At 35.0% G+C, this 27,610-nt stretch overlaps 1 protein-coding gene and 1 pseudogene across 2 annotated transcripts; one reads left to right on the top strand and one right to left on the bottom strand.

Annotated features, from left to right (window-relative positions):
• Nucleotides 1-3,356: 3,356 nt before the first annotated feature.
• LOC141689721 (transcription factor LHW-like) lies at nucleotides 3,357-9,685 on the top strand. Of its 2 annotated transcripts, XM_074494079.1 has the most exons (10): nucleotides 3,362-4,072; nucleotides 5,635-5,841; nucleotides 6,815-6,902; nucleotides 6,990-7,031; nucleotides 7,150-7,209; nucleotides 7,338-8,567; nucleotides 8,695-8,796; nucleotides 8,928-9,074; nucleotides 9,185-9,310; nucleotides 9,416-9,685. In XM_074494079.1, the coding sequence occupies exons 1-10, from the start codon at nucleotides 3,975-3,977 to the stop codon at nucleotides 9,473-9,475; spliced, it is 2,160 nt and encodes a 719-aa protein (XP_074350180.1). In that variant the 5' UTR covers nucleotides 3,362-3,974; the 3' UTR covers nucleotides 9,476-9,685. The 2 variants fall into 2 exon arrangements, with proteins under 2 accessions (XP_074350181.1, XP_074350180.1); XM_074494080.1 differs by lacking the exons at nucleotides 9,185-9,310; nucleotides 9,416-9,685 and having other exon boundaries at nucleotides 3,357-4,072; nucleotides 8,871-9,006.
• A 161-nt stretch (nucleotides 9,686-9,846) lies between these two features.
• LOC141689722 (tropinone reductase homolog) lies at nucleotides 9,847-11,741 on the bottom strand (annotated as a pseudogene).
• Between the last annotated feature and the right edge of the window lie 15,869 nt (nucleotides 11,742-27,610).

The following is a 27,610-nucleotide window of genomic DNA, read 5'->3' as shown; positions in this document are numbered from 1 at the left end:
GTATTTTTAAAGTAGTCCAGACTTATTTTACAAGTCTAAATAGGTAGGCCTACTAAATAGCCCTTCGCTTCATGCAATTAGTAGTTCATGTATTTAGTCATTAATCATTATAAATATTTCTAATTATGGTATTTTCTCCTTACTTTTGAACCTTTTGTGCATCCTTTAAGCTGTTCTCCATTGAAGTTCTTGAAGGGTTGAAGTTAAAAATAGTAGCAACTATTTATTAATGTATTTATCATAATTACATGCATTGGATCCATCTTCTTGCCATCGCTTTCCCTGTTATTTAAAATTACATTTAGTCTTCTTTCTGATATATTTATTAATTGTTACATAGTACTCCCTCTGTCCCTCCCATTTGTTTACACTTTCCTTTTTGGGATGTCCCATCCAATTGTTTACATTTCAAAACTTTCCAAAAATAGTAAAGTTTTTATAATTTTTAAATTAACTACATCCACTATTTTCCTCCACTATAACCACTTTATACATATAATATTAATCGGTCCCACTACTTTACTCATTTTTTCAACTTTTCTCCACTACTTTATCATTTTTCTTAAACTCCGCGCCCCACCCAAATGTAAACATTTGGGAGGGACGGAGGGAGTAGTATATATGCATTGACTTTAGTTTGGTGCTGTTACATGATGTTGATCTTTCACATTTCAAACTGAAAACCCTCGTGGCAGATATTGATTTTTAAATAAATCAATTGTAACACTGCTAAAAATTATGGTATTCCTTTGTAAGCATTCGCATTTACATAGACAATATTTGAATTATATACTAAATAATTTAGAATAATACTAGCATACAGTCATATTATATTGTGCCCAACAAGAAGAATCATTTCGAGTCATCATCTTTAACAAATTTCTTGGTTAATGACATTAAACTACTTTTAAGTGTGCAAGGATTTTTGACAAACAAATTAATTATTTTTTCTAAAATTTAATATTTGTAGAAAATTAAATCTTGATATTTTCATTTAATTATATTATTTATAAAACAACAATTTTGTTGGCGATCAAATCACATTCATGTATCAAGTCATATTAGAATTTTCTATTAAGAATATTAAGTTATTTTTTGATCATATGCCTTTAGTATCTACAATAAATTGTGAGAATGTTAGCGTTAGCGGTGGCTGAGAATCGAATCTTAGTTATCCCGCCAGCCTAAACTCTGATACCATGTTGAGTAACCAGTTCATCTAAAACCTTAAGGTGTTAGAGGAAGACCCCAATAGGATCATATATTTAACAATTTTCGCATTCGTAGATCTTTTCATTTAGTAAAACTATTTCTAAACAATTATTTTATTCCCGAAAATCAAAACACAATAACGTCTTTACCCTAATTAGACATTGACAACTTAATTATGTGCATAATAGTATGTGTTAAGATTCATTAATAATATGTGTTAAGAGAAATAGATAAGACTTGGGCACGGTTAAAAAGAGTTTAAGCAAAAAAATAATCAGAAATTATTTTTTTTCCATAATTCTGGATATGTATCTATAAATGTAGTCTCATACATTTTGTGCTATTAGCTATTTCTATATTTAAGTGGCTTGGGATTCTTAATCATTAATCATCAAGCTAGTGTTATTTTATTTTTTTATCGGAACTACACCAATTAGGTATTCTAATAGGACCACGCAATGATATACTCATATGATGGATCATAATATATCTGTAATGATAATTATGTTAAAAGAGTGTAAGAACTCAGTTTATGGATGGATCATGATATATCTCTATCATATTAAGATTTTAATATGATTGGTTATTTAACATAATATCAAAACTCAGTTATGAGAATTTTTCCCTACTATCTTAAGAAATGCATAATTGTATAGCAAAATTCAACCAATTTATTTTGACAAACAAAATTTTGAATAAGTTTTATTATAATTCTTTTTAAAATGATTATAATAACTTTTTTCAACAATACAACTTATGCATTCCTCAAACAACATCACAATTAATTAACCTTCACATACAGTTGATCTTTACATGACTACATGATTACTATATATAGTCCCGTATTTAAATATTTTAGTTACATCAACTATAATCCGGGGAGTAAATGCTCCAAACTATAGATAAACTTTTTGTTGTAAAAAAACAAAACTGTTGTTATATTTACACCCAGTTTCAATGCAAGATTTTCAAATCTCCCAAAAGATTATATAAATATTCAAAACAAAACCAACACCGGTACACACATACTTAAAATAAAATATATTAACATAAAAAAGATGGGTAACCAACTAATAGCATTTATAAAAATGTAACAACAAGATCTCGACCAAATACGAACCGATACAATTCAAAAAATATGTTTATTTGATTTTTTTTAACTGAAAAATAGAATAGAGCATGAAAAACAAATGTGGATTAATCAGTTAAAAATGATTGTAGATTGCGGACCGAGAATGAAAGAGGTGACGGGAACCCTAGATAGATATGAAAATGGGGTTGACACTATTACAAGCAAGAGTTATTACAAGAAGAGTTTGTTTAGCTTATTTAATTTTATTTTGAATAAATTAATATTTTTCAAATGATATTTAACCCATTTAAAATTTTAAGTAATATAAATAAAGTCAGATTAAACTTGAAACCATTGCTTAAAAAAATGAATATTGTCAAAAATACATAATATCCTGCATTATCCTGCCCATTTTACCTATTTTCAGGGTCGGTGACCTTTTTATGCACTGGACACATTCTATCCTCCAACATATTTCACCATTAACCTAACACTGAAAATAAAGTTATTTCAACATCTTATAACCAAAATATATTTTACTAATTGCATTGTACTTATTGTGTTATACTATCATATAACACAATCACTCTATATAAGTAATAATACAATCTTCATAATTGTACAATAGTTTATAATAGTAATTTAAATGAATGAATAATATTTTTTGACCCCTAATATTCAGTTAAATGTATAGGAATATACTTAACCAATTCGTTTTAAATTAATTTTACATTTTAAATTATGGTGATATTACAATTTTTTTATTTATAACAGGAATTGAATGTTAACTCAGAAAAACATATTCAGAAAAATTTGTGAGAAATTAAGTGATAATTGATAAAATCAATATATCAATATATTGTGAATATATAAATAAATTGTGTGAAAAACTAAATATACAAAGGGAGTGTGAAGAAATGACTTTAATAAAACTCTTTTTGTCTGAAAAATATGATTGGGTGTTTGGTTTTGTCAACTGAGGTTGTTAGTGGGCCCGGTATCTCACTTGTTCTGCCTCTTTCTCATCTCAATTAAATCCACCTTTGTACATTTTCAAATCCGACAAAATAAACTAAATAATTATTACACTACTCCCCACCCCCTCACTCCTATAAACCATTACATTCTCTACTCCACTAATTTTTTCAACAATTGCAACTTTTTTCAATTGTCAAAGTGATAAAGTTTTGATCTTTTTGTGTTTCTTGATCAAATGAGCTAGATTTGAGTTGATCTTTATAAGATATGGAAGCAGGAAGCTCATGAATTTGATCTTTTTAACCTTAACAAATTTTCTTGATTTTTATATGGTAATTTCAAGATTTCATTTTTCTTGAAAGCCCATCAAGTATTTTGTGTATGATTCATGAAGAACTCACAAAGATTAAATCTTTTTGTTGTTGTTGAATCTGGGTCATACTCATAAGTGTTTGTTTGTATAGTTTTTATACATATAGTGGTGAATTGTTGTTCTTGAGGGCTAAAGAGAAAGGGGTTTTTAGAAATGAGGTTTATTTCAACTGGGCCACCAATAAAAAAGAGAGCTGGTTTGAGGATCAAACAAGCAGGGAGAGGTTCATACCGTGCAAGTTAGTTTAGATTGTTAGAGTTTAATTGGGTTGCAAGCTTTATAATTTTTAGAAGTTTTAAAAGAATTTGCTACAGTTCTCCTTGAAAAAGTTTTAAAAGAATGGAGAGTTCAGCATTGAGGCAGTTGTTGCAGAGCTTTTGCTACAATTCTCCTTGGAAGTATGCACTCTTTTGGAAGTTTCAGCAGCATAACCAAATGTAAGTTTCTTCTGAGATCTGTAATAAGCTTGATTGCTAGTTAGTACTTTCGAGCACTCGTCCGAGTCGGCCAATTTTTACAACAGTCATAATTAGTATTCAAGAATTTTGATTGCATAATTTTTGTATTACCATCTAAGATGTAGTAACTTGCATTCTTTTGTAAATTGCTATATCTGTGTGTGTGTTATGTATCGTTCTTAGATTTGTAATCCTTTACGATTGAGATCCTTTAGTCCCCTTTGCGTTTCTTGTTTTTTTTTTGTTTTTAGGATGAGTTCATTTTTAACTATAAATCTTCCTACTTGAAAAAATTCCGAACCTTGGGAATAACTGTTGTTGACATCTTTATTATCATCCGCGTCCTCTAGCATCTTTATATAGTTGACTTGAGCATCTGATGGTGCCACAAATTAGATTCCCTCTGCTATCCGAATGATATTTGATTGTAACATCAAAAGATTCTCCTTTTCCCTTTCTGCATCAAATCTACCTTTGTAAAAGTTATTTAAAATCAGCTGTTACTGTGTGACAATATAGCCGGATGAGGAATTTGACCTTCTGTTCTATAGAGCATGAACCTCATATGAGTAGTATCACTTCTTCAGTTCTATAGAATGGATACTTTGGTCTTTGAGGCTTCAAAGAGAATTTATATAGCAGTTCCGGGCACCAGCTTCTGCAGTTGAGCTGAAAACGTTAAATTTAATTTGGAAAAGTAACCAAAGCAATATATGCGCGGAAATTCACTCCCTATTTTCAATCATGTAAATTTACTGCACTATACAAGCATAGTTGCTTGCGTGATGTTGAAATTTGTAGGCCATCAATGTACATAAGAACTGACAATGGTCATAGTAACTAATGTGATGTAAGCATCACTTCCATCTGTTGTACTTGATGGAGTACCTTGCTGATTAAGTGAACACATTGTAGGAGATGCTTCTAACAAACTACGCAAAGCTCAGAAGTTAATTCGATTTTCTAGAAAAGAAAATATATTGTTAATTTTAATATTGTTTCAATTTCAAGGGTATCTAATCAAGCTTATATTTGAATATCGCAATGAAGTAATAAGACAGATTCACCGTTTTCATACCATGCTGATGTTGCGTCTTTCAATCTCTTCCAAAGGCATCTGATTGGTATCCATCTAATCCAAGATATAGTAATATTTAGAGTTCTATCCGATGGCTAACTCCTGACATTTGATATTCAGTGCTTTGCAAAATATAGTAAACATGCTTTTGATATAATAAATTCATGCCACTTCCATTTGTGATTTTTTAAAGATAAGGCTTTATTATGATTTAAGATAGTAATTCTAAATTAGATATATACAGTTTTGTTTTCGAGGACCACATTAGTTTGAAATCCCTATAGTCCGTACAGCTTGCACCGAAAAAAATGATAAGGATATTATAATTGATTAAGGTAAAACATCATATGACTGCTCATTTTATTTATCGGGAACCTAAGTTTTTTGACTTTATCATCATATTCTAATCACTAGATTATACTACATGTACATATCCATTAAAAGAAAATCCCTGACATTTCAGGCACCTGACATTAGAAGAAGTCTACTGTCAAACTCCACAACAGAGAAATTCCGTGGAAGGCATTTTAGATAATATTCGCTGTAATGGGTCACACAGATATTCTTCACACGAAGACGAATCCAAATTCAACAATGAATATACGTGTACAGATCCCGTGGAACTAGCTTTGGCTTACATGTCAAGTGCTCAGCATACTTTGGCTGATGGGTAAGTTTGTGTTGTCTTGTTTTCAGTTGGATGCTTCTTTGGTCAATATTCTATTTAAGCGTATACAATGTACCACAGCATTTAATACTAAATGACAGTATATATTGATCTCCGGCCAAAGGAGTTGTCAGTCCTATTGTAGTCATGAGCTTTTAGAGATGAGCTCCCTTAAGATCATAACACACAACACACTTCAATCTGAGAGGGTTTCCTGGAGGCATTTTATTTAGTGGTTGGTCTATGCAAGGCTAGTATTATATATTGGTTCTCCCTTTCTAGTAGCTAGCTTTCGGAGATGAGATCTCCTAAGATCATAACGTATAGTGGACCTGAACCTGAAAGTTTTGCCAAAAGGTGTGTTATGTTGATGGTAGGTTTGTGCTGGCGCTTGGATCACGAGATTAAATCCAGAAAGGTGACAAAGAAGCTAGATTTAGTAACAGTGGATATATAGAGGGAGGGGCCGTGTATTTAATGCATAGGCTTCCTGGAATTCATTTGCAAAAGTGTGGTCACCTGAAATGATTGTGTTGCTTATTATGAAGGCTAGTTTCAACATTTATTTGGTGTAATTTGATTTTATTTGGCATGGTTTGTTTTTTGGCACAAATTAAAAATTGTGATAACTATTAACATTTCTTCTACAAGATGTACATCTTCAGTATTTTTGTAGTTAAATTTTACGAAAATACGAGCCTAGTCAATACTTATATAATAGGATATGAGGTTTGTGATGATCTACACAATGAATTTCTATTCGAAGCTGATATCTATCAGCTCCACCCAAATTTGATTGGCTGCTTATGTAGGGATTAGAAGCATTCTATCTTTTGAGATAGTGACAGTATTGACGTTTCTGCCTTCTTGTAGTTAGTATAAATTAATGACAATCACTTGTCAGTGCATAATATTCATGGAAAAACAAGAACATTGTAGGTCATGCATCTTACTACAAAAGTTTAATTTTATGCAGTATTGTTGGTGAGGTGGCACATAGCGGAAATTACTGCTGGGCTTCTGCTGATGGTATGTCAATTGGTGCATTAAGCTTCAAACCCCAGGTAAATTATTGACATCTAATAAGGTTCACAAAGAAATATTACCTTTTTATACTGTTCACAAACTGAACAAACTAATATACTTGGCAGTGTCCAGACAGTTGGGTATTTCAATTTGCAGCAGGTATCAAGGTAATTAAATAATGCTAGACTAAAATACCAGATAAATTGGAAGCATTTTAATAGTTAGCATTAGCTGATTTTTTCCATTTAAAGTTAACTTATTAAATTTCATGAAAATAATATGTAGACTGTTCTACTGGTGCCTGTGGTTCCACATGGAGTGCTACAACTCGGTTCACTTAACATGGTGCGTGTTAAGATTATTTTGCCTGATACCTATATAACAAATCATTTCTGTACCTCTACAGTTATTTTGACTAATTTTCTATGGCTATTGTATGTTCACCCGTGTTGCACACTTTTCTTTTCGTTCAGATTGCTGAGGATCAGGCAGTAGTTGCAAATGTCAAAAATATATTTTTTGATTTTCAACAACTTGTGGGGCGTTTTGGCCTTATCTCAGAGAATATGCAATTGCCTGTTTATTCAGCATCATCAATAATGTGTCCTCTGGTGGACAATATAATGTCAGACCGTACCGTGAATCATATAAAATCTGAACATTCTAATGAGATTTCCAATATCAGGCAACTACACGTGGCCTCGACAACAAATCTAATCACACAATCAAAAAGCGAAGATATTTCAGGAGAAATACATCTGGAAGATATGCTGAAAATTTCAACCAATTATATTGGCAATGATGCTAGTGTCCTAACGATCTATTCAACGGAAGGATCTGAAGGCTGTGTACCACTTTATCAGCAACTTAATTCCAACACAACAGACGTGGAGAATAGATTCTTTGAGTTTCCTAGTGTCCCAGAACAATTTCACCCCTTCAACGGCAATATGGGTGCACTTGGAGAATTTGCTACAAATTCACAATCTAGTTCGGACAGGGTTTTTACCACACAGTCACCATTCGACAAGGATGCTGATAATTTTGGCACTCTCTTCAGCTTTCCAAAAGACTGTGAACTTCACAAAGCACTTGGTCCAACAAAAATGGGACCCCACAGTATATCCTCACGGGATAGCCCTATTTTAGCAGAGGAAGATTACAACTTCTCAAATTTGACAAGCAGCGGTAATTTCAATAGTTACACTGAGCCAGCTGTCTTGGAAACAAGTGGTCCTTTACTGAAAGATGATAATGATCATATGTTAGAGTTTGTACTTGGCGGTGTAGATTTTAGCTTGGATAAGAACATATCAAGTAGTTTTAGCAATATCAAGTCATCTACAGCCACATTGCAACCTGCTTTTCCTAAGCAACAATGTCAATCTGAAAGCACCTTGGTTGTAAATGATGCAGAGCCACAAAGCTGTGTGACATTTTCGGTTATGGATAGAGTTAAAAAAGCCAGTGGTATTGCTTCACCATCAGCTTCTTCCTTTCAGACTATGACAAGTGAATTGACCGGAGAAGAGAATCAGAAAAAAGGGCGTCCTCGCACACATCCTAGAAAGGGGTCAAAACTATCCAATGACAGCAAACGAAGATCCAAAGCTGCCGAGAATCAAAAGGCTAGGCCACGGGACAGGCAACTGATCCAGGATCGTCTCAAAGAATTGCGTGATTTGGTTCCAGATGGTGTAAAGGTGAGAGTCCTTAAGGGTTAGACTTGGTTGGTAATTATTATCAGTGATATTAAATTATTATCTTTCTTTCCTTGCATAACATGTTCTCTTTCCTTATTTCTTAAAATTCTGTATTTCATATATTCAGTGTAGCATTGACGGTCTTTTAGATAGAACCATACAGCACATGATGTTCTTGAGAAGCGTTACTGATCAGGCTGATAAGCTGAGACAAGTAATTCATCAAGAGGTAAAAACATTTAACCCTTGCATTAGATAAGAACTTTTAATTTTGAAATTAATTATATATTATTTTCTATTTAGAGTTAAGAAGTTACAGAGCTTTGCACGTGAAAATTAATATCAAAAACCAATATTCAGGCAGCTCAAGGAAAGAACCGGAAATCTGCTAACAGAAATGACGGTCAACAGAATGGGGCAAGCTGGGCTTACGATCTGGGAAGCGAGCAACAACTATGCCCCATAATAGTTGAAGATCTTGAATTTCCCGGGACCATGCTAATTGAGGTCTGGATAAGTTTATTTACAGTCAGTATTACTGATCAAGTACTATACCTCCACTGCTCACTGGACAGGCATTGGCTTTTTAGTATGATAACAATATTTTCAACTGACAGATGCTATGCGGTGATCATGGAAACTTCCTGGATATTGCTGAGGTAATTCGTCGTTTGGAATTGACTATATTAAAAGGTGGGATGGAGAATCACCTAGGAAGCACATGGGCACGCTTCATTGTCGAGGTATGTAGCTTAATTGCCTTTCACATGTCAAATTATACTTTGATCTAAACCTCAAATGACAATGGAAAAGATTTTTTTCGTGAATACATTTCTCTGTGCAAACAGGTTCCAAGAGGCTTCCACAGATTAGATATCTTCTGGCCGTTGATGCAACTTTTACAGTAACATAGATCTCATCTATCTGAAATTTGGTTTGTACACGTAAAACACTCTCTTTTTAGGACCTTCATAGGTTTGAACTATTTGCTTGTTCGGGGAACTTGAATTTATGTTGATGCTTTCTTTGTGTTTAATAAGAGAATGCAGATTACAGCAGCAGATACATATTTGGAATACTATTTTTAATTTGAGTTGTGTATATATTTTCATTCTTAATTTGGAGCCAATCAAATGAATGCTGTTAGGTCTTTTGATTTTCCAGATAAATCAATTACCAAAGGAAAATAAACCCAATATGATCGGGTACTTAGATATCAACTCAATCACAAGCTAAATGTTGAAAAAACTGAAAAAGAAACAAGGTGGCTTCTATGATCTCTTAAAACTTGTGAAGTAAAGCAGCTTAATATCTGATATCAAAATTACAAGAACACGCATTCAGGGTCTTATTCATAAGCACACAGGACGAAGAACAGAAGCCAGTCTTACATAGACACTTGCAAGCACAAGAAAATGAATATGCTGTTGCAAGATGTAAAATCATAAAGATCAACCAAGTTTAAAACCACCAGCTGTGTATCCACCATCAACAACAATAACTTGCCCAGTAAGCTGCAGGAAGGCATAGGAATGTTGCCACAGATGAAACTTCATTAGGTTCTGCTATCATTCGGAGAGGAATTCTACTCATCAAAGATCCTAGTGTATCTCTAACTGATTTATCAAGTCCTTCCTGGAGTTGAAATTTTACAATTTCCATAAATCATTAATGAAGAAAAAAGAAAATAGTTGCAGCGTAAAGGAAGAACAGAGACTTTATGTCTTATAAGAGTAAATTTTAGTTTTGAAAGAAGTAGTACCGGTGCTCCCATTGTTGTTCTGACACCATATGGTGCGACAGTGTTGACACGAATTTTGTCATTTGCCCATTCACAAGCCAAATTCTTGGTAAGTTGGTTAATTGCAGCTGCAGAAGTTCACGGGTCACACAAAAAACAGTTATCAGACCATTAACCTTGTGATATCTCCAAAACACTCAACTTTGGTACACAGTAAAATTTCATTTCTTAAAATTATCTAACCTTTAGATGCTGCATAAACTGAAAGCGCAGGCAGGGCCACAACACCAGCAATGGATGAAATGAACACAATACATCCATTCCCGGATGCCTTTAAGAGAGGATGTGCAAGCTGGCACATGTGGTAAGGGGATTCGAAGTTTGTTGCCATTGTTTGCGAGACATCTTCCGCTTCGTGATCAGTAGCTCGTTTCATTGTTAATGTAGCTACATTGTTAATCTACGCGGGACACCAACTTATTATTAGTTGTCTAAACCTCAGCAAGAAATGATTTGACAGTGATAAAGAAACCAAACACAACCTAAAAGAAGGACGTAGTGCAGAATTACAATTATCGTACTCATTCTAGGCTCTACTCCCTGGTGAGACATACGTTTGGTTTGGTTTTATTCCGAAAACACCTATTTTTCTCCCTTTCTAAAACTCTTTGGTGGGAGGCAGTGATAACCCACCAAATCTATTTTTATGTTATCCAAGAAAAGTCACCAGACAATAATAGAGATTTTTATATTTACAGAAAATTGTAGGAATTGGATACGATAAACTTACAAGGATATTGAGCTTGCTATCAAAAGTAGAAGACACAGACTTCATAAGCTCCTGCCTTTGTTGTCTTACAGACAGATCACATACTGAACCACTTACTTTGTAGCCCTTGTCTCTCCATTCTTGCAATTTTTCATTAAGCTCTGATTGGTTTCTTGAACATGTATAGATTTCTGCACCAAACTCTGCTAATTCCTCCACTATAGCAAACCTATACTCAGTTCAAAATCATAAAACCAAAATAAACCTATATTCAAGAATTGATTAAGTATATAAACTCAACACCAAAAACATAATCTCTCTCTCTCTCTCTCTCTCTCTCTCTCTCCCTCGCTCTCTCTCTCTCTCTCCCTCTCTGGTTCTCTCTCTCTCTCTCTCTCCCTCTCTCTCTCCTCGCTCCCTCCCTCCCTCTCCACCTCTCCCCTCTCCCCCCCTCTCTCACAATCACACACATACAAAAAAAAGAAAGGGATAAAGAGAGTAACCCTATGCCTCTGGTACCACCAGTAACAAGAGCAGTCTTTCCAGTGAGAGACCATCTTTGAAGTTTGGGACTCACGTGCTCACTTGCCATGTATATTTATGTCTGTCTCTTTCTTCTGGGGTCTAGTTATCATTCGAAGTGCAAGATGCTCCTTTATACTGTTAGGCTGTTACTATCATCACGTTTATTATATGTTAGTTGTTTGGCGAAAATCTAGGGAAAATTTGAAAATGATAAAAATCCCAAATTTACCGGCCTATGCGAGTACCGAACGCGAATTATATTTTTAATTTACAGAATTAATAAAAAATAATTAATTTGCACTTAAAATATCACTTTTAAAAGATATAACGAATGGATTTTATCATGTTAAAGCATCTCCAACCACATTAGCTAAAATGATTAGCCAAATTATCTATAATTTTATTGAACCCACATGTTCTGTAATAGTATTAGCTATAATGATTAGTTATATTCAAAAATATTATTTTTGCCTATTTTTCAGATACTCAAATACATATTTTAAATGATAAAATAAATTTATTTATACTTAATCTAATAAAAGTGTAAATAAAATATAAATGTAATGAAAAATGTTGAATATAATTGCAATTTAATAAATATTAAAATTCAAAATATTTAACACATTTAAATATGAAAAAATAATAATAAATAAAATCTATTATATATTATAAAATGTATAGTTCTATTATATTTTATCATATTGGATTTATTACTATTTTTATAAATATGCAATTGTATGTCAAAATAATTAATAAATTTGGTTAATAAGAAAAAAATATTTTTATACTTAATATTATATAAGCTAAAAATATTAAATATAAAATAAGAATTTTTATCCATATATATTAAATATAATATAAATATAAATATGTATGTATGTATGGTTATATGTTTAAATATGTACATGGATGTGATCTGAATATTTTAGCTAATGACTATAGGATCAACAAATATAGAATATGTGATAGATAATATCTATAATTATTGCTCTTATGGTTGGAGTGACATTATTTTTACCTATATATATTAGGGTGACTCCTACACATTTTAGCTAATGTATATTATGGTGACACCTACACATTTTAGCTAACACATGAAGACGGTTAGGGTTGCTCTTCGTAAACATATATTTTTAATAGTAAATAAACTCACAAATATTTAGAGTAGAAATATCCAATAACTCAAAATCAAATTACATTCCCAACCACAAAAATATTTCATGTATATCTTACCAATTAAATCAACTCTCAAAATCATATGGATTGTAATTATATAAACTCCCAACTTTTACTTGTATGAAATATATGAAATTACTCACACATATATGATATTGGAGATAATCAATAAAATAAGCATGTTACAATTAAATCGCATATAACATCATATCATATCTATTTAGCCAACTATATTTTACCCTTAAAAATAGTTTAATTAAACATAACCGAGACCATTATAATATAAGAAAAAAGAACTCATGCCAAGAATTCAGACAAACTTTTGATTGAATAATAAACTAATATATATATATATATATGGGAATAGAAACCGTAAAAGAAATAGATAAAAAAAGGTGTAAGGTGAGAGGTAAAATATGTTTATAGAATGAGTTTATCATATCTATTTATACAAAAAAGTTAGAAACTAGCATTAATTATAATGATTTCATAATTAATTTACAACAATATTCGTGATGACGTCCTTGCACCTCTTTATCTTTTAAAAAAAATTCTATTCGATTCATCATGATCCTGCCGACTCGTGATGATATATCGCAATATTCTGACTTATAGCCCACTTTTTTCCATTTAACGGATAATTTTGAAAAAAATTCAATTAGAAATATTACAAAACCAAGCGTAAAAAAAACCTATTAAATAACTAATGTAACGTACTAATATTATAAAATAAAAAAGTGTAATTAGTTGTACATGTCATCATCTAGATAAGGGACATCTCAAATGTCGAGACTCTGTTTGCTTGTATTGATTACATTTCTTATCCTAACTCGTACCGTGACATCTTTTCTGTTATGCACTGCTTTAATTTCGAATGGCAATCTGACTTTATGCGAGAACTTTTACATTCATGCTCTTACCATATTTTTTTAATCTTCCCTAATATTCGAACCCTCCAACCTTGCATTTTCCATTAGGACAAGATATTCGCCTTAGTCGATGTTTCGTTCCTGAGTCCATAATCCAGAGTCCAACCTCTTTTCATTGTTTCGCTCGTAACAGGAAAGACGAAAAATCGTCATCATGTAAATGCAACACATGTCCTTTCTGGATTCACATGAGTTGTGCTTTATTACCTTTTTCTGAATTCGGAAGCTATCAAAGACATCGTCTTGTCTTGGCCTATTATTTACCCCGGCTGTATTCTAAATTTCCTCAACATTGTCGAGTCTGCGAGAAGCACATTAGTCCAACGCAATGGCTTTACTATTGTGGCAGTTGCAGATTTTTTGTTCATATCCCATGTGTTCGATCGCTTATATCGGGCGTCCGCACATCCTATGAAGACATTGCAGTAAGTTCATTTTTATTTCATTTTTCAATTTTATTATGATAACAGAGGTTGCAGCCATTACAACTATATACTCAGTCCGATTACAATATCAATTCAATTTTTTTTTCTATTTTAACATTATAAATAAGTATGAATCTGTTGGGTATAATTCTAACTACACAGTAACAATGGGCAGTTATATATATAATAACAAGAACATGACAAATAACCAACTAACGAAATAAAACACGAAGGCAATAACAAACTATAAATACTGTAATTGACAAATAAAGTAAAGAAAACTTATCTCTTATCGCTTTCCAAATTCTGATAAGAAGAAGAACACAACAGCTGAGTCGCCAAACCCTTCAAGAGGACTTGACTGTTCTTAAAGAGATTATTGCCCCCCACTTAAGTTGTGATGGAATGCAGCAATATCGCTTCCAGGATAAAACAACAACAGATCAATCTGGCCACAGAACCAACAATGATCAACGGCGACTCGCACCTCAGTTTGCCCAAAAAACCTATGCAACTCATATATGTTTGCGAGGTAGGCACCGCGACTTGTGTCATTTTTTTTTTTGAAAAGTCGTACTTGCATATATTAAACTTCTTCCGAAATGAGGTTACAAATAAAATCTGGAGCAATGTCACACCACTCCATAAGACCTGACTCAGAATAAGCAGCCTGCGCTAACATATGAGCCACTCTATTCGCAGATCTATAATCAAACGTTACTAACACCTCCTCAAAGTGTTTAAGAATCTCAATACATTCCTCGACAATGTCATGAAAATTTGAATTCCCCTGAGTACCATGAATTGTAGTCACCACGAGCTTAGCATCCATCTCAAAAATGCAGCGGCTTGTTCTCCATTCTCGAACCCAAACCAATGCTTCCTTTAAGCTCCAAGCCTCAGCCTCCCGTGCTTGCATACGACCAGTTACCAGATTACTACGAGCTCGTATAAAGCGACCCTGATCATCTCGCACAACACATCCCATGCCTGCACAATCTGCACCCCGTTGACAAGCTGCATCAACGTTAATTTTTAGCCAACCCTGGGGAGGTTTGCACCATTTGCTCTGCATCTTACTCGCCCTGTTACTAATGTTATCAGCTTGCACCTGTTTCCAGTCCTGCAATAAGTTAGATACCATAGCATTTACCCCAAAAACGGACATGCTCCTCCTGTCCCAGACCCACGAGTTTCTTCGCACCCATAACCCCCAGCAAAACAACCCAATTCGAGCACATTGTTCACTGCTAACACTGCTGAAAACATTCTGCAGAACCTGCAAAGCCGTACCAGTCTCGTCCATTGGAATTATCCCTTGTAAACCTACAGAAGTCCACACTTTTTTTGCAAAACAACATGTAAATAGCGCATGAACTGACGTCTCAACATACTGGTGACACCACGTACATGTTTGTAACACACTGACATGTTTTAAACTCAATGCATAGGCCGTAGGTAAAACATTCTGGCATGCTCTCCAAAGAAAGTTCAATACTTTTCCTGGGAGCTTAAGGCTCCATGATCTTCCAGAAAACACGATCATAACAATCACTTTCTCCTCGAATATGCCTATAGCAGCTTTTAACAGTGAATTCCCCACTACAATCAAGGCCCCAATACCATGAATCATGTTTGCTACGATTTGGAATTTGAATACTATGTATCAATTCTTTATCCCGTTCATTAAACAGGTCCTGTAAAATCTCATCCTCCAATTCCTTACAATTACCCTTCATCAAACCGTGCACTGTTGTATTCTCCAATCCAGGATATACTTCACTTGTAAGGTATGCATTATCCCTACATGGTAACCATGGACTCCCCCAAACCCTCGTGTCTCTACCATCACCAATTCTCTTTCTACTACCTTGCTGCAACATCTCCCGGGCAGCCATTATACTACGCCACATATAACTCGGGTTTGTCCCCACTTTGGCCTCGAGAAAATCAGTTTTAGCATAGTATCTTGCCTTCATCAGAGAAGTAACCAAAGGATTAGCATTAGTCAACAATCTCCAAGCTTGTTTTGCAAGCATTGCAACATTAAAATCCCTTAGGCTTCGAAAACCTAAACCCCCCTCCTTTATGTCACACAGCCTATCCCAAGCCATCCATCTAATGCCCTTCTGATTCTCCCCACTCCCCCACCAATACGCATTCATCTTTCTCTCAATCGTCTCACATACGTCGACTGGTAGAAGCAAAAGATTCATCCAGAAGTTTGGAATGGATTGAGCAGCAGTTTTTAACAATGTCACCTTACCGGCTTTGGAAATGTTCTGCACGTTCCAAGATTTCAGCTTCTTATCAACTTTATCAACCAAAAAACCAAACACTGATTTTTTTTCTTTCCTATAGACATCGGCATACCCAAGTATTTCCCAGGCGTATTACACTCCTTCACCTCCAACTGTTCACACACCTCCAAGCGATCAGGAGGCGTAGTGTTTGGAGAGAATGTAATTGCAGACTTGTTGAAGTTAATAACTTGACCTGATATTACTGCATATCTGTTTAAAACCTGCTTCATAACAGTAGCCTCCGTCTTCGTGGCCTTGAAGAAAAGGTAACAGTCATCAGCAAATAGTAAATAGGATATCACTGGCGAACCCCTTGCAATACAACATCCATGTAGTAATCCCACCTCCTCATTACGACGAATGATCGAACTCAGACCCTCAGCGCACATAATATAGATGTAAGGAGCAATTGGATCGCCTTGTCGTAGGCCACGACTAGGCACAACACAGCCAAATTCCTCACCATCATGTAAAAAACTATACGATACTGAGCATATAAACGTCATTACTCTATACACCCAAATCTGATGGAATCCAAACTTCTCCATCATATTACGAATAAATCCCCATTCCAATCGGTCGTATGCTTTTGAAATATCGATCTTTAACCCTGCCACTCCAATCTTTCCTTGCGTGTGTCGCTTCATGTAGTGATTGATCTCAAAAGCTATTAAGGCATTGTCAGTGAGAAGCCTCCCCTCAATAAACGCACTTTGAGTATCAGAAATAATAGACCCCAAGCATCTCTTTAATCTGTTCGACATGACCTTAGACATAATTCGATCAAGAACATTGCACAGCGAGATAGGACGAAGATCTCCCATGGTTTGTGGTACTTTAATTTTCGGAATCAAACATACCAACGCCTTATCAATTCCTTCAGGTAGCTCCCCTGTATTCATAAAATTACGACAAAATTGAACAACGTCGTTACCAACCACACTCCAGAAGACCTGAAAGAATGCAGGGTTTAATCCGTCGGGCCCTGGTGCTTTATCAGGGTGCATTGAAAAGGCTGCCTCCCTTACTTCTTCTTGTGTCACTTCTGCTATCAATTCTTCATTCTCCGTTTCTGAGACCTGCTTGACTACCCCTCTGTCAGACAATTTGCCATTCAACGTGGACGCTGTGAATAATTGTGAGAAGTAAACTTCTATAACCCCCTGAACCTCAGCTGGTGTCTCCCTCCACACGCCCCTATCATCTTTAATTCTATCCAGTCTGTTGTTCTTTTTTCTGCTCGATGCAAACTTGTGGAAAAACCGCGTATTCTTGTCCCCCTCTTGAAGCCAGTGCTGTTTAGATCTTTGTTTCCAGTATATCTCCTGCTTCTCTAGCAAAGATAAGTACTCCCACCGTGTTTCGTTGTACCTTCGAATCCCCCCCACATCACGACGTGATCGTAACTTACGTAACAAGTTCCGACAGTTCTGGATTTTGATTTTAAATTCCTTGTTTATGCCACCTCCCCACTCCTGTAACTTTAACCCACACAAACAAATCTTTCCTACAATATCTAGCCCTTCTGCCATCTCCCACCCATTCTTCACAATATATTTACAATCCCCTTCCTTAAGCCAAACGTTCTCAAAACGAAAACGCCTTTCCTTATGCATATACGTCTGTCTCTTTAAATGCAGAAAAAGAAGCAAGTGATCCGATGTAGCTACTTCAACTATTTGAATCTCAGCTTGTGGAAATAACGCTTGCCAACCTTGATTAGCTAACCCTCTATCGAGTCTTTCTTGAACCCAATTATCTTGACCTCTCGACCTCTCCCACGTAAACTTTTCCCCCACAAAACCAAGGTCCCTTAAGCCACAATCATGCACCGTATCTGTAAACCCTGTAAGTAAGCTAAACGGATGGTTACTTCCTCCTCGTTTCTCATCAGCATACATCAAGTCATTGAAATCGCCTAAAATACACCACGGTAAGTCTGATTTCTCCGATAAATACTTTAACATCCCCCATGATTCACGTCTCCTACTTCGCTCCGGACAACCATAAAAACCAGTGTAGCGCCATCTTCCCACCTGATCGTTCTCAACTTCAAAATCTATAAAATGCCTTGTAGCTTCCATTATTTTACACCCACCCTCGTTCTTCCATAACAATGCCAAGCCACCACTGTGGCCTTGTGTGTCAACACTCCAGTACTCTGCATAATTTAACTGTTTACATAAATCCCTAATTTTATTCTCTTTAACTAATGTTTCTGATAAAAAAATAATGTTGGGCTTTTTTTATTGGGTAATTTCTTTAAGAAAACGAATTGTTCGTGGTCTACCCAACCCATGACAATTCCAAGCTAGGACACTCATTGATCCAGGCGGGCCTGGAGTCCAGTACCCGCCCCTAACAAGTTTTTTGGCCCATTTATATTTTCAGTAATATCAACCATATCTTCTTCCTGATTTTCTGCATCAAATCCCGTAACAACCCTTCTACGTTTCGTGTCGATCACAACAACATCACTTTGACTATTGTTCCCGCCTATATCTTTTCCATCCGAGAACACAACAATTTGTTGATTCCCCTGTTTTGCGTGATCACGCTGTTGCATTCGAAGTGCAATCTCATGCCCTGGAATTTCGGTAACAACCCCATCTGTTTCTTTGAATATTGCTGCTAACTCTCTCCCACCTTGCACGGTGGCTTCCTTGCTAGGACCACCTGAGTTCCATGCCTGACCTCCGTCTGGACCATTCCTTAACCATTTTGATCCCGTATTCTGATTTTTAGCATTCTTGTTTGGTGCCCGTAACCATACGCCGTATGCCCTATCAATTACCTTCTCAGGATTAGCATACACTATGTCACAATCTCTTTCAGAATGCCCCAATAAACCACATACGAAGCAGAAGGTACTCAATCTTTCGTATTTAAAGTTAATCCAACTCCAAGTATCACCTTCTCGCTTGAGCTTCATCCTTCGTTAAAGTTAATCCAACTCCAAGTATCACCTTCTCGCTTGAGCTTCATCCTTCGTTTCAAAGGCTTACCAATGTCCATTGTTACACGAACCCTCATATACGGCTTCCATAAACCCTGCATATTTAAAGGGTCTGTTTTGACAACCACTCCAACAAAATTGCCTATACTTTGAATTATCTTCTCTGAAATCATCCCCCTTGGTAAGTCATAAATCTCCAAGTGTTAGTTTCCGGAAATCATATCAAGAACATATATAAAATATGCCTCAAACTTTCCATTTTCTAACAATCCCCCACAAATCCATAATTAAATTGCATACCAGATTTTATCATGACTTACTTTTCAGAGTCGGTACCCTTCCGGGTTTGAACCCTCCTAAGTCCTCTACTTCGATGGCTACCGGATACAGATGGAATGTTTCACCTTGAATCTTATTCGTTGGGTGTAACCACACTCCATAGACGACGACAAGTCAAAGGCTATGGTGCCAATCTACGGCTTTGAGACGTTAATGGTCATGTCTCGATCCTGTTCGTTGAATGTTTCGAGGAATAACCCTTTCCTCTAATTGCGACCACACAATTACATTCGCTTAGCTGGGCATCTCCAGAGATGCACTGCTATCATCTCGTCAAACGACTTGACCCCATTCAGAGTTCAAATAACTCTTGCTAACTAGCAGTTCAAGTACCTCTTAAGGTTTATAGGGGATAGACTCAGATACATAAGTATCTAAATATATATGGTAGAGGTACTACCAATTCATCCTTACAACTTGTTATTACCACATTGAATATACTTTGAGGGATCTCCTCTCAGGTGTATTGGGTTTCTGCTGTTGATGAATTATGACGTGTTACCAGTCCCATCCCCAACCTCGACTTAAGGACTATAGCATGCTCAATCCCTTTAGTCAGCGTATCAACTATATTATCCTGAGTTCCTATGAACTCTATAGCAATAATCCTATCAGACACAAGACCCCTTATAGACTTTAGTCTAACTTGGATGTGTCTCTTTATTTTAGCATTATACTTTACACTTCTGACTTTGTTGATAGTTGTACGGCTATCACAATGAACAGAAATGGCAGGAAGCAGCTTGCTTACTACAGGTAACATACTCATGAGTCCATGTAACCATTCAGCCTCCGTCCCCGTGGCATCAAGTACACACAACTCAGCCTCAAAAGTAGACCGAGTAATCAAAGTCTGTCTAGAAGACTTTCAGGACACTGCTCCACCCACAAGGGTAAACACATATCCAGTCACTCCATTGGAACCAGATTTCTTAGCTATCCAACTTGCATCACTGTACCCCTCGAGTACCCCCGGAAATCTCCGGTAATACAAGCCAAGGGAAATAGTTCCCTTCAGATATCTAATAACTCTATCCAGTGCCTCCCAATGAGTCTTGTTTGGACAGCTTGTATATCTAGCCAACTTAGACACAGAATAAGAAATATCTGGCCTAGTCACATTAGCAAGATATTTCAAACTCCTAATAATCTAAGAATACCTTAACTGAGACACAGGAACTCCTGAACTATTCTTGACTAAGGCAACTTTTGAATCATATGGTGTACTAGCGATTCTACAATTTGAATAACCATACTTCTCAAGTATATATTTCTCTATATAATGAGACTGTGACAAAGTTATTTCATCAGTTGACTGAGTCAACTTGATCCCAAGAATCACACTAGCTTCACCCATATCCTTCATCTCAAAGTGCATCTTCAAGAAACTCTGTGTCTCGTTAATAATCTCAATATTGGTTCCAAACAACAAGATATCATCTACATACAAGCACACGATCACACAATCATTACCTCTAACCTTATAGTAGACACACTTGTCACTTTCATTAACTAAAAAAATTCGAAGTTTAAAACAGTTTCATCAAACTTTTTATGCCAGTCTATAGGTGCTTGTTTAAGGCCATAGATGGACTTGACTAGTCTACATATTTTTCTCTCATTACCAGAAGCAACAAATCCCTCAGGCGGATCCATATAAATCTCTTCTTCAAGGTCACCATGAAGAAAAGCTGTATTTACATCCATTTGATGGATGATAAGACCATGTACAGAAGCCAATGTAATAAGCATTCTGATTGTTATCATTCGGGCAACTGGAGAATATGTATCAAAATAATCAATGTCTTCCCTTTTCTTAAAGCCCTTAGCAACTAGCCTAGCCTTGTACTTATTTATTGAGCCATCAGGGTTTAGCTTCCTCTTGAAGATCCATTTACATCCAATAGTAGAACACCCTGGAGGAAGATCAACTAACTCCCATGTTCTGTTTGAAATAATTGAGTCAATTTCACTCTTTACAGTGCCTTTCCAATGCCTTGACTCCGAAGAATCCTTGGCTTGACGGAAAGTTAAAGGCTCATCCTCGACATTGTAAGTGATAAAGTCATTTCCAAAGTCCTTGACTACCTTTGCACGTTTACTCCTTCTAGGTTCCTCTACTTCGTTAGGAGTAGAGCTATTACTAGGATCCACCCCCACATTTGTCATCTTTTCCACATGATCAGGAATAGAACTTGATGTGTGAGTGGGATCATCCTCAGAACTGCCCAAAGATATACCAGTCTTCATTGGGAATACTTCCTCAAAGAAAGTTGCATCACGAAACTCAACTATCGTATTCGCCACAATACCATCTATGTCAGACTTTAATACTAAAAATCTCATAGCAGTTGTGGTTTCAAGATAGCCCAGAAAGATACAATCAACAGTTTTCGGACCCAATTTCTTTCTCTTGTGTTCAGGGAAAAGCACCTTAGCAAAGCACCCCACACACGAAGATAACTCAAACTTGTCCTACGATTTCTCCATAATTCATATGGTGTCTTGTCCATATGTTTCAGAGGGACTCTATTCAGAATATGACAAGCCGTATTCAGAGCCTCTCCCCACATGTACTTAGGCAACCCCGAATTAATTAGCATACTGTTAATCATGTCTTTAAAAGTTCTGTTCTTTCATTCTGCCACCCATTAGACTCAGGTGTGTATGGTGGAGTAACCTCATGAACTATACCATTGTTTGCGCAAAATTCTTTAAACAAGGTACTCGTATACTCACCACCTCTATTAGACCTCAAACGTTTAAGTACTTTGCCAATTTATATTTCAGCTTCATTTTTATACATAATGAATTTATCTAGTGCTTCATACTTATGTTTAAGCAAATAAACATAACAATATCTACTACAATCATCTATAAAGATAATGAAATATCTACAGTGATCCTTAGTCAACACACCACCAAATTCACATATGTCTGAGTGCACTAAATCTAACAAGTCTGAATCCCTAACAACATTATGAAAAGGTTTCCTTGTTTGTTTAGCAGTTACACACACTTGACACTTAGATTTCTTATCAATGGCGTACTTTGGAATCAACTCTAAATTCATCATAATATTTAGAGCACCAAAATTTAAATGACCAAGTCGTAAGTGCCACAAATCAGATGATTCTACACAATTAACAGAAGGTGCAACACTATCATTAATAAAACCACCCAAAACGGGTTCAACATTTATTAAAAACAAACCATCAGACAAGTAACCCTTGCCAAAGAATGTACTAGTATGAGTAATAACTACTTTATTACACTTCAAAGAAAGTTCAAAGCCGTTTTTAACTAAACAACTTCCACTTATAATATTTCTACGAATAGAGGGAACATGATACACTCTAGTGAGAGATAGAATCCGCCCAGAAGCAAACTTCAGGTCCACGTTTCCTATTCCAAGCACTTGTGCAGCACTAGCATTCCCCCATCGTCACTATCACTCCATGACTGTTGATAAGATACAAACAAGCTAATATCAGCACAAATATGTACATTAGCTCCAGTATCAATCAACCACTCATGTGACAGATAAGTGGAAAGTAGTACAGGGTGGTAAGTAACATACCAGTCATCGGTTCCAGAGGCAACAACCTCACCAATGACCATGTTAGCTACTGGCCCACTCGTGGTTCCAAGTCCAAGCACAGTATTTGCTTGAGCTACCACTCCAGCTTTCTTACTTGGACAGTCCTTGCTCCAATGACCAACCCGTCCACAAGACCAACATGGTTTGTTCGCCTTTGGTTTCTTAGCCTTGTTCTTGTCAGGTTTAGTGTTAGCCTTCTTAGTGACTACCTTTCTTTTCTGTCCTACAGTCACTACATTCACCTTCGAGCTCCCATGTTCCACATGCAACACATGTCCCTATTTGGACTTGTGCTGCTCCTGTACCGAGATGTCCAACATCAAGTTAGTCCAAGTAATCTCTCCTTTCTGTCTTTTCAGGGAGAGAGCAAACTCTTCCCAAGACTTAGGGAGCTTTTCAATCACAGACATCACTTGAAACTTCTCAAGCAAGACCATACCGGACTCACCCAAATCATGAACTAACATCTCAAACTCATGAACCTGTTCAGTCATGGATTTTCCATCCACCAGCTTAAAATCAAGAAACCTAGCCACATAATACTTCTCAAATCCTTGAGAATCAGTATTATTCTAACTACACAGCAACAATGGGCAGTTATATATATAATAACAAGAACATGGCAAATAACCAACTAACGAAATAAAACACAAAAGCAATAACAAACTATAAAGACTGTAATTGACAAAGAAAGTAAAGAAAACTTATCTCTTATCACTTTCCAAATTCTGATAAGAAGAAGAACACAACAGCTGAGTCGCAAAACCCTTCAAGAGGACTTGACTGTTCTTGAAAAGATTATTGCCCCCCACTTAAGCTGTGATTGAATGCAGCAATATCGCTTCCAAGATAAAACAGCAACAGATCAATCTGGCCACAAAACCAACAATGATCAACGGCGACTCGCACCTCAGTTTGCCCAAAAAACCTATGCAACTCATATATGTTTGCGAGGTAGGCACCGAGACTTGTGTCATTTTAATCTCAAGTATACCTCTCAATATATAGGCATCTCAAGTTGCTCTTCTTCTATTTTACTCGATGTGGTACACCAAGTAACAAAACAGAAAAAGTAAACAAAATGGGTTTTCCTTATTATTTATATTATATCCTGATTAATTAATATTAATATTACAAAATATATTCAAAGTATGATTAAAATAATCCTTACTCAATATATTTTATATTAATAATTAAATAATCAATATAAATAATTAAATTTGTAATAGAAAAGAAAAATATAAGAGTTACCACTAGCACTAGGCCACACAAGCATTGCACTTATGCTAGTAGTTGTAAACAACACTAACACAAGATGCTATATAAACTCAATATCTTTCTTTTACAATACCAATGTGGGACAAAATCCCCATAACCCATTTCAAACAAGCAACTTTATCTCAATATATTCATGGATTCCACTAAGAAAATATCTTAGATCCAAATATGAAAGTTTAAGTCCTCATATCAAGGAACAACCTTCAAGTGTTAGTTTCCGGAAATCATATCAAGAACATATATAAAATATGCCTCAAACTTTCCATTTTCTAACAGAATCTTGAATGCCCGAAACAAGATAATTAGTAAATGTCATGTGTTTCGGTCTGCAGCAATGAGCCGATGGACACATCCAGTTTTGATGCTCTGTTCAAACCGCCCAAGGTACAATCCAACTATAATAATTTAAAATCTACATTTTATTAATCTTTAAAATCTCATAAAAGCTTAGACGAACAAACACCAAAGTACCCCCTTCAGGTGCACCAGAAACATTGCAGTCTCTTCTGCAATTTTATCACAGATATGGCCGTGATTCGGAACATCCGGTGTGCATGCCAGTTCCTCATGAATCAATATTAAAATTCTGGCGGCAGCAATTAGAGTGCGAGATATCAGGATCAGTTTTTGAAAGAAATGATCAGATGCCGGTCTCACCGTCAGCATCTATTATATCTCGAGAATCAACATCCACTATTCATTTCGGGAATTTTTACTTGACATTGGTTGTGCTTCTTTGCCCAACTTTATCAAACATGATACTCAAAAACACACCCTTAGTCAATTCGGCGATAAATTTGATGAACTTTGCAAAGCATCGGAAAATCTTCTCTAGCTAAACTAATCTCATGTATAGGTGTATAAAATCCCGCTGCAGCTTCCATTTGCATTATTCGCGTGTGCTAAAACCACAGTAACTTGTACTGTTGGGATCCTCACCCCTCACGTTGATTACAAAACCCGAAAACGTAACTGAAGATATAAATTTACAATTGCCAACATTAGGTTGGATGTGATTCATCGGATTAAAATCGGATGTAATTCAGGTTAGAAAGAAAATTTTTGTTTGAATTAAATTCGGTTCATACAGTAAAACCTCGATAAATTAATACTCGATAAATTAATAACCTCGTTAAATTAATAATTTTTTGTAACCCCGAGCCGGACCCTTTATACTAAATTAATAATTCGGTAAATTTATAATATTATATTTTTTTATTAATTTATATAAGTCTCATATAACATATAAATTAATACTTGCATATTACATCAAAATTATAGATTTTTCGGATGTACTTTTATAGTAAGCCTCAATTGTAACCTACTTTTTTTTAAAATTGATGTCGTCTTATACTTCATCTTCAATCTTTTTTAATGCATTATAGAGCTCTGGCATACTATGTTCATATTACAAGAACAAATTATATAATGTAATTGTTACTTTAAGGACATCTTTTCGTGACACTGACTTCAACTGTGTACAATCATCTTCATCTTCTTTCTTATTTCCGAAGACACTGCTAATAATTTGTTCATCATCCAACAATTTACTTAAATTCATAAATATTTCTTAATGTTATTTTAAGTATTCAATAGATGAAAATAAATTATTATTCTGACAATTGTATATGTTATAAAATTTTAAATAATATATCTCGATAAATTAATAAGTTATTAATATATCGATAAATTAATAAATTATTAATTTATCGATATATTAATATTTCAATTAATTAATAATTTTTCATGTCCCAAAGGTATTAATTTATCGAGGTTTTACTGTATATTTTAGAATTATAATTTAATCATTTTTTCAATTTGTGAGACTTAAAAAATATTTTAAAATACTGATTGACATGAGTGTCTGTCCAAAATATCCACGAAACACGTATTTTCATATTTTAATTTTTTTAATTTTAATAAAAAATACTTTTTATGCATATTTAGAATGCATATTCCTTTTTTTTCTATACACGCATGTTAGTCATGCACATAGAGTTAAAAATTTAAATGCTACACCGAGTTAAAAATTTAAATGCTACACGAACGCATGATGCGCATCTGCCAATTTTTTAAAAGATGACTACGCATTCTCGGAATACGTATTTTGTAATCAATTTGGGCGTACATTTCCGCTAATTGGTATTTTGGGCAGTTGAACTTAGAAAATGGTGTAATTTGAACATTATTTCTATAATATAGTGTACTTTAACAAAAATCATGATTAATTAATTATATTATTATAAATATAAAATTGTGTTATTATAAATATAAAATTGTTGAATTTTACTTATTTCACGTAATATTCGGTTCAAATAATATATTATTCAGTTTTGATCGATTCTCAGTTATAATCGAATCTAGAATTTTGGATCATTATTAATTAAATTACATGATTTTTGTCAACGAAGTGTTGGTGCAGTGGTTGAGCTCTTGTACCCCCTTGCGGGAGGTCAGGAGTTCGATCCCTGACGCGTGCGTGTGTTATCAATTAGCAAAAAAAAATTACATGATTAAAGATCAAATTTAAATTGATCCGATTTTTTGTTTAAGAAGCGAAATTCTTTTTTAATTTATATCACCTTTAAATAAAAAAATAAAAATGCTGCAATATATTATATATAGTTACAATTTTTATTTGAATCATATGCATCAATGTCTTTGCCAAAATCATGTATATTATATTTTCTTTAATTTTTTTTAAAACCAACCTAAATAAATCAAAATAATCTTTATTAATACTAGTAGATAAAATGGATGTGTAAAAGCTACTTAAAAAATATATCCAGCCCGCAAGGGTTGGTTCAGTTGATTAAATAGGGGATAACTATCCTCTAGGTCACATGTTCGAATCCCACGGGATAAGAATTTATGATTATTCCTCATGAGTCAGCTTAAATGCGGTTTACCTTGGTTCACGTGGTTTGCAGGCTATTACGTGAATCCGCAGGAGCACCTGAAGGGTAGCGGTTACGAGTTACCCACGATAATATATATATAT

This window comes from Apium graveolens, chromosome 10, assembly GCF_009905375.1.
Source record: "Apium graveolens cultivar Ventura chromosome 10, ASM990537v1, whole genome shotgun sequence".
Taxonomy (NCBI): Eukaryota; Viridiplantae; Streptophyta; class Magnoliopsida; order Apiales; family Apiaceae; genus Apium; species Apium graveolens.
Note: the sequence above shows the minus strand (reverse complement) of the source record. Positions and strands in the feature narration are given on the sequence as shown.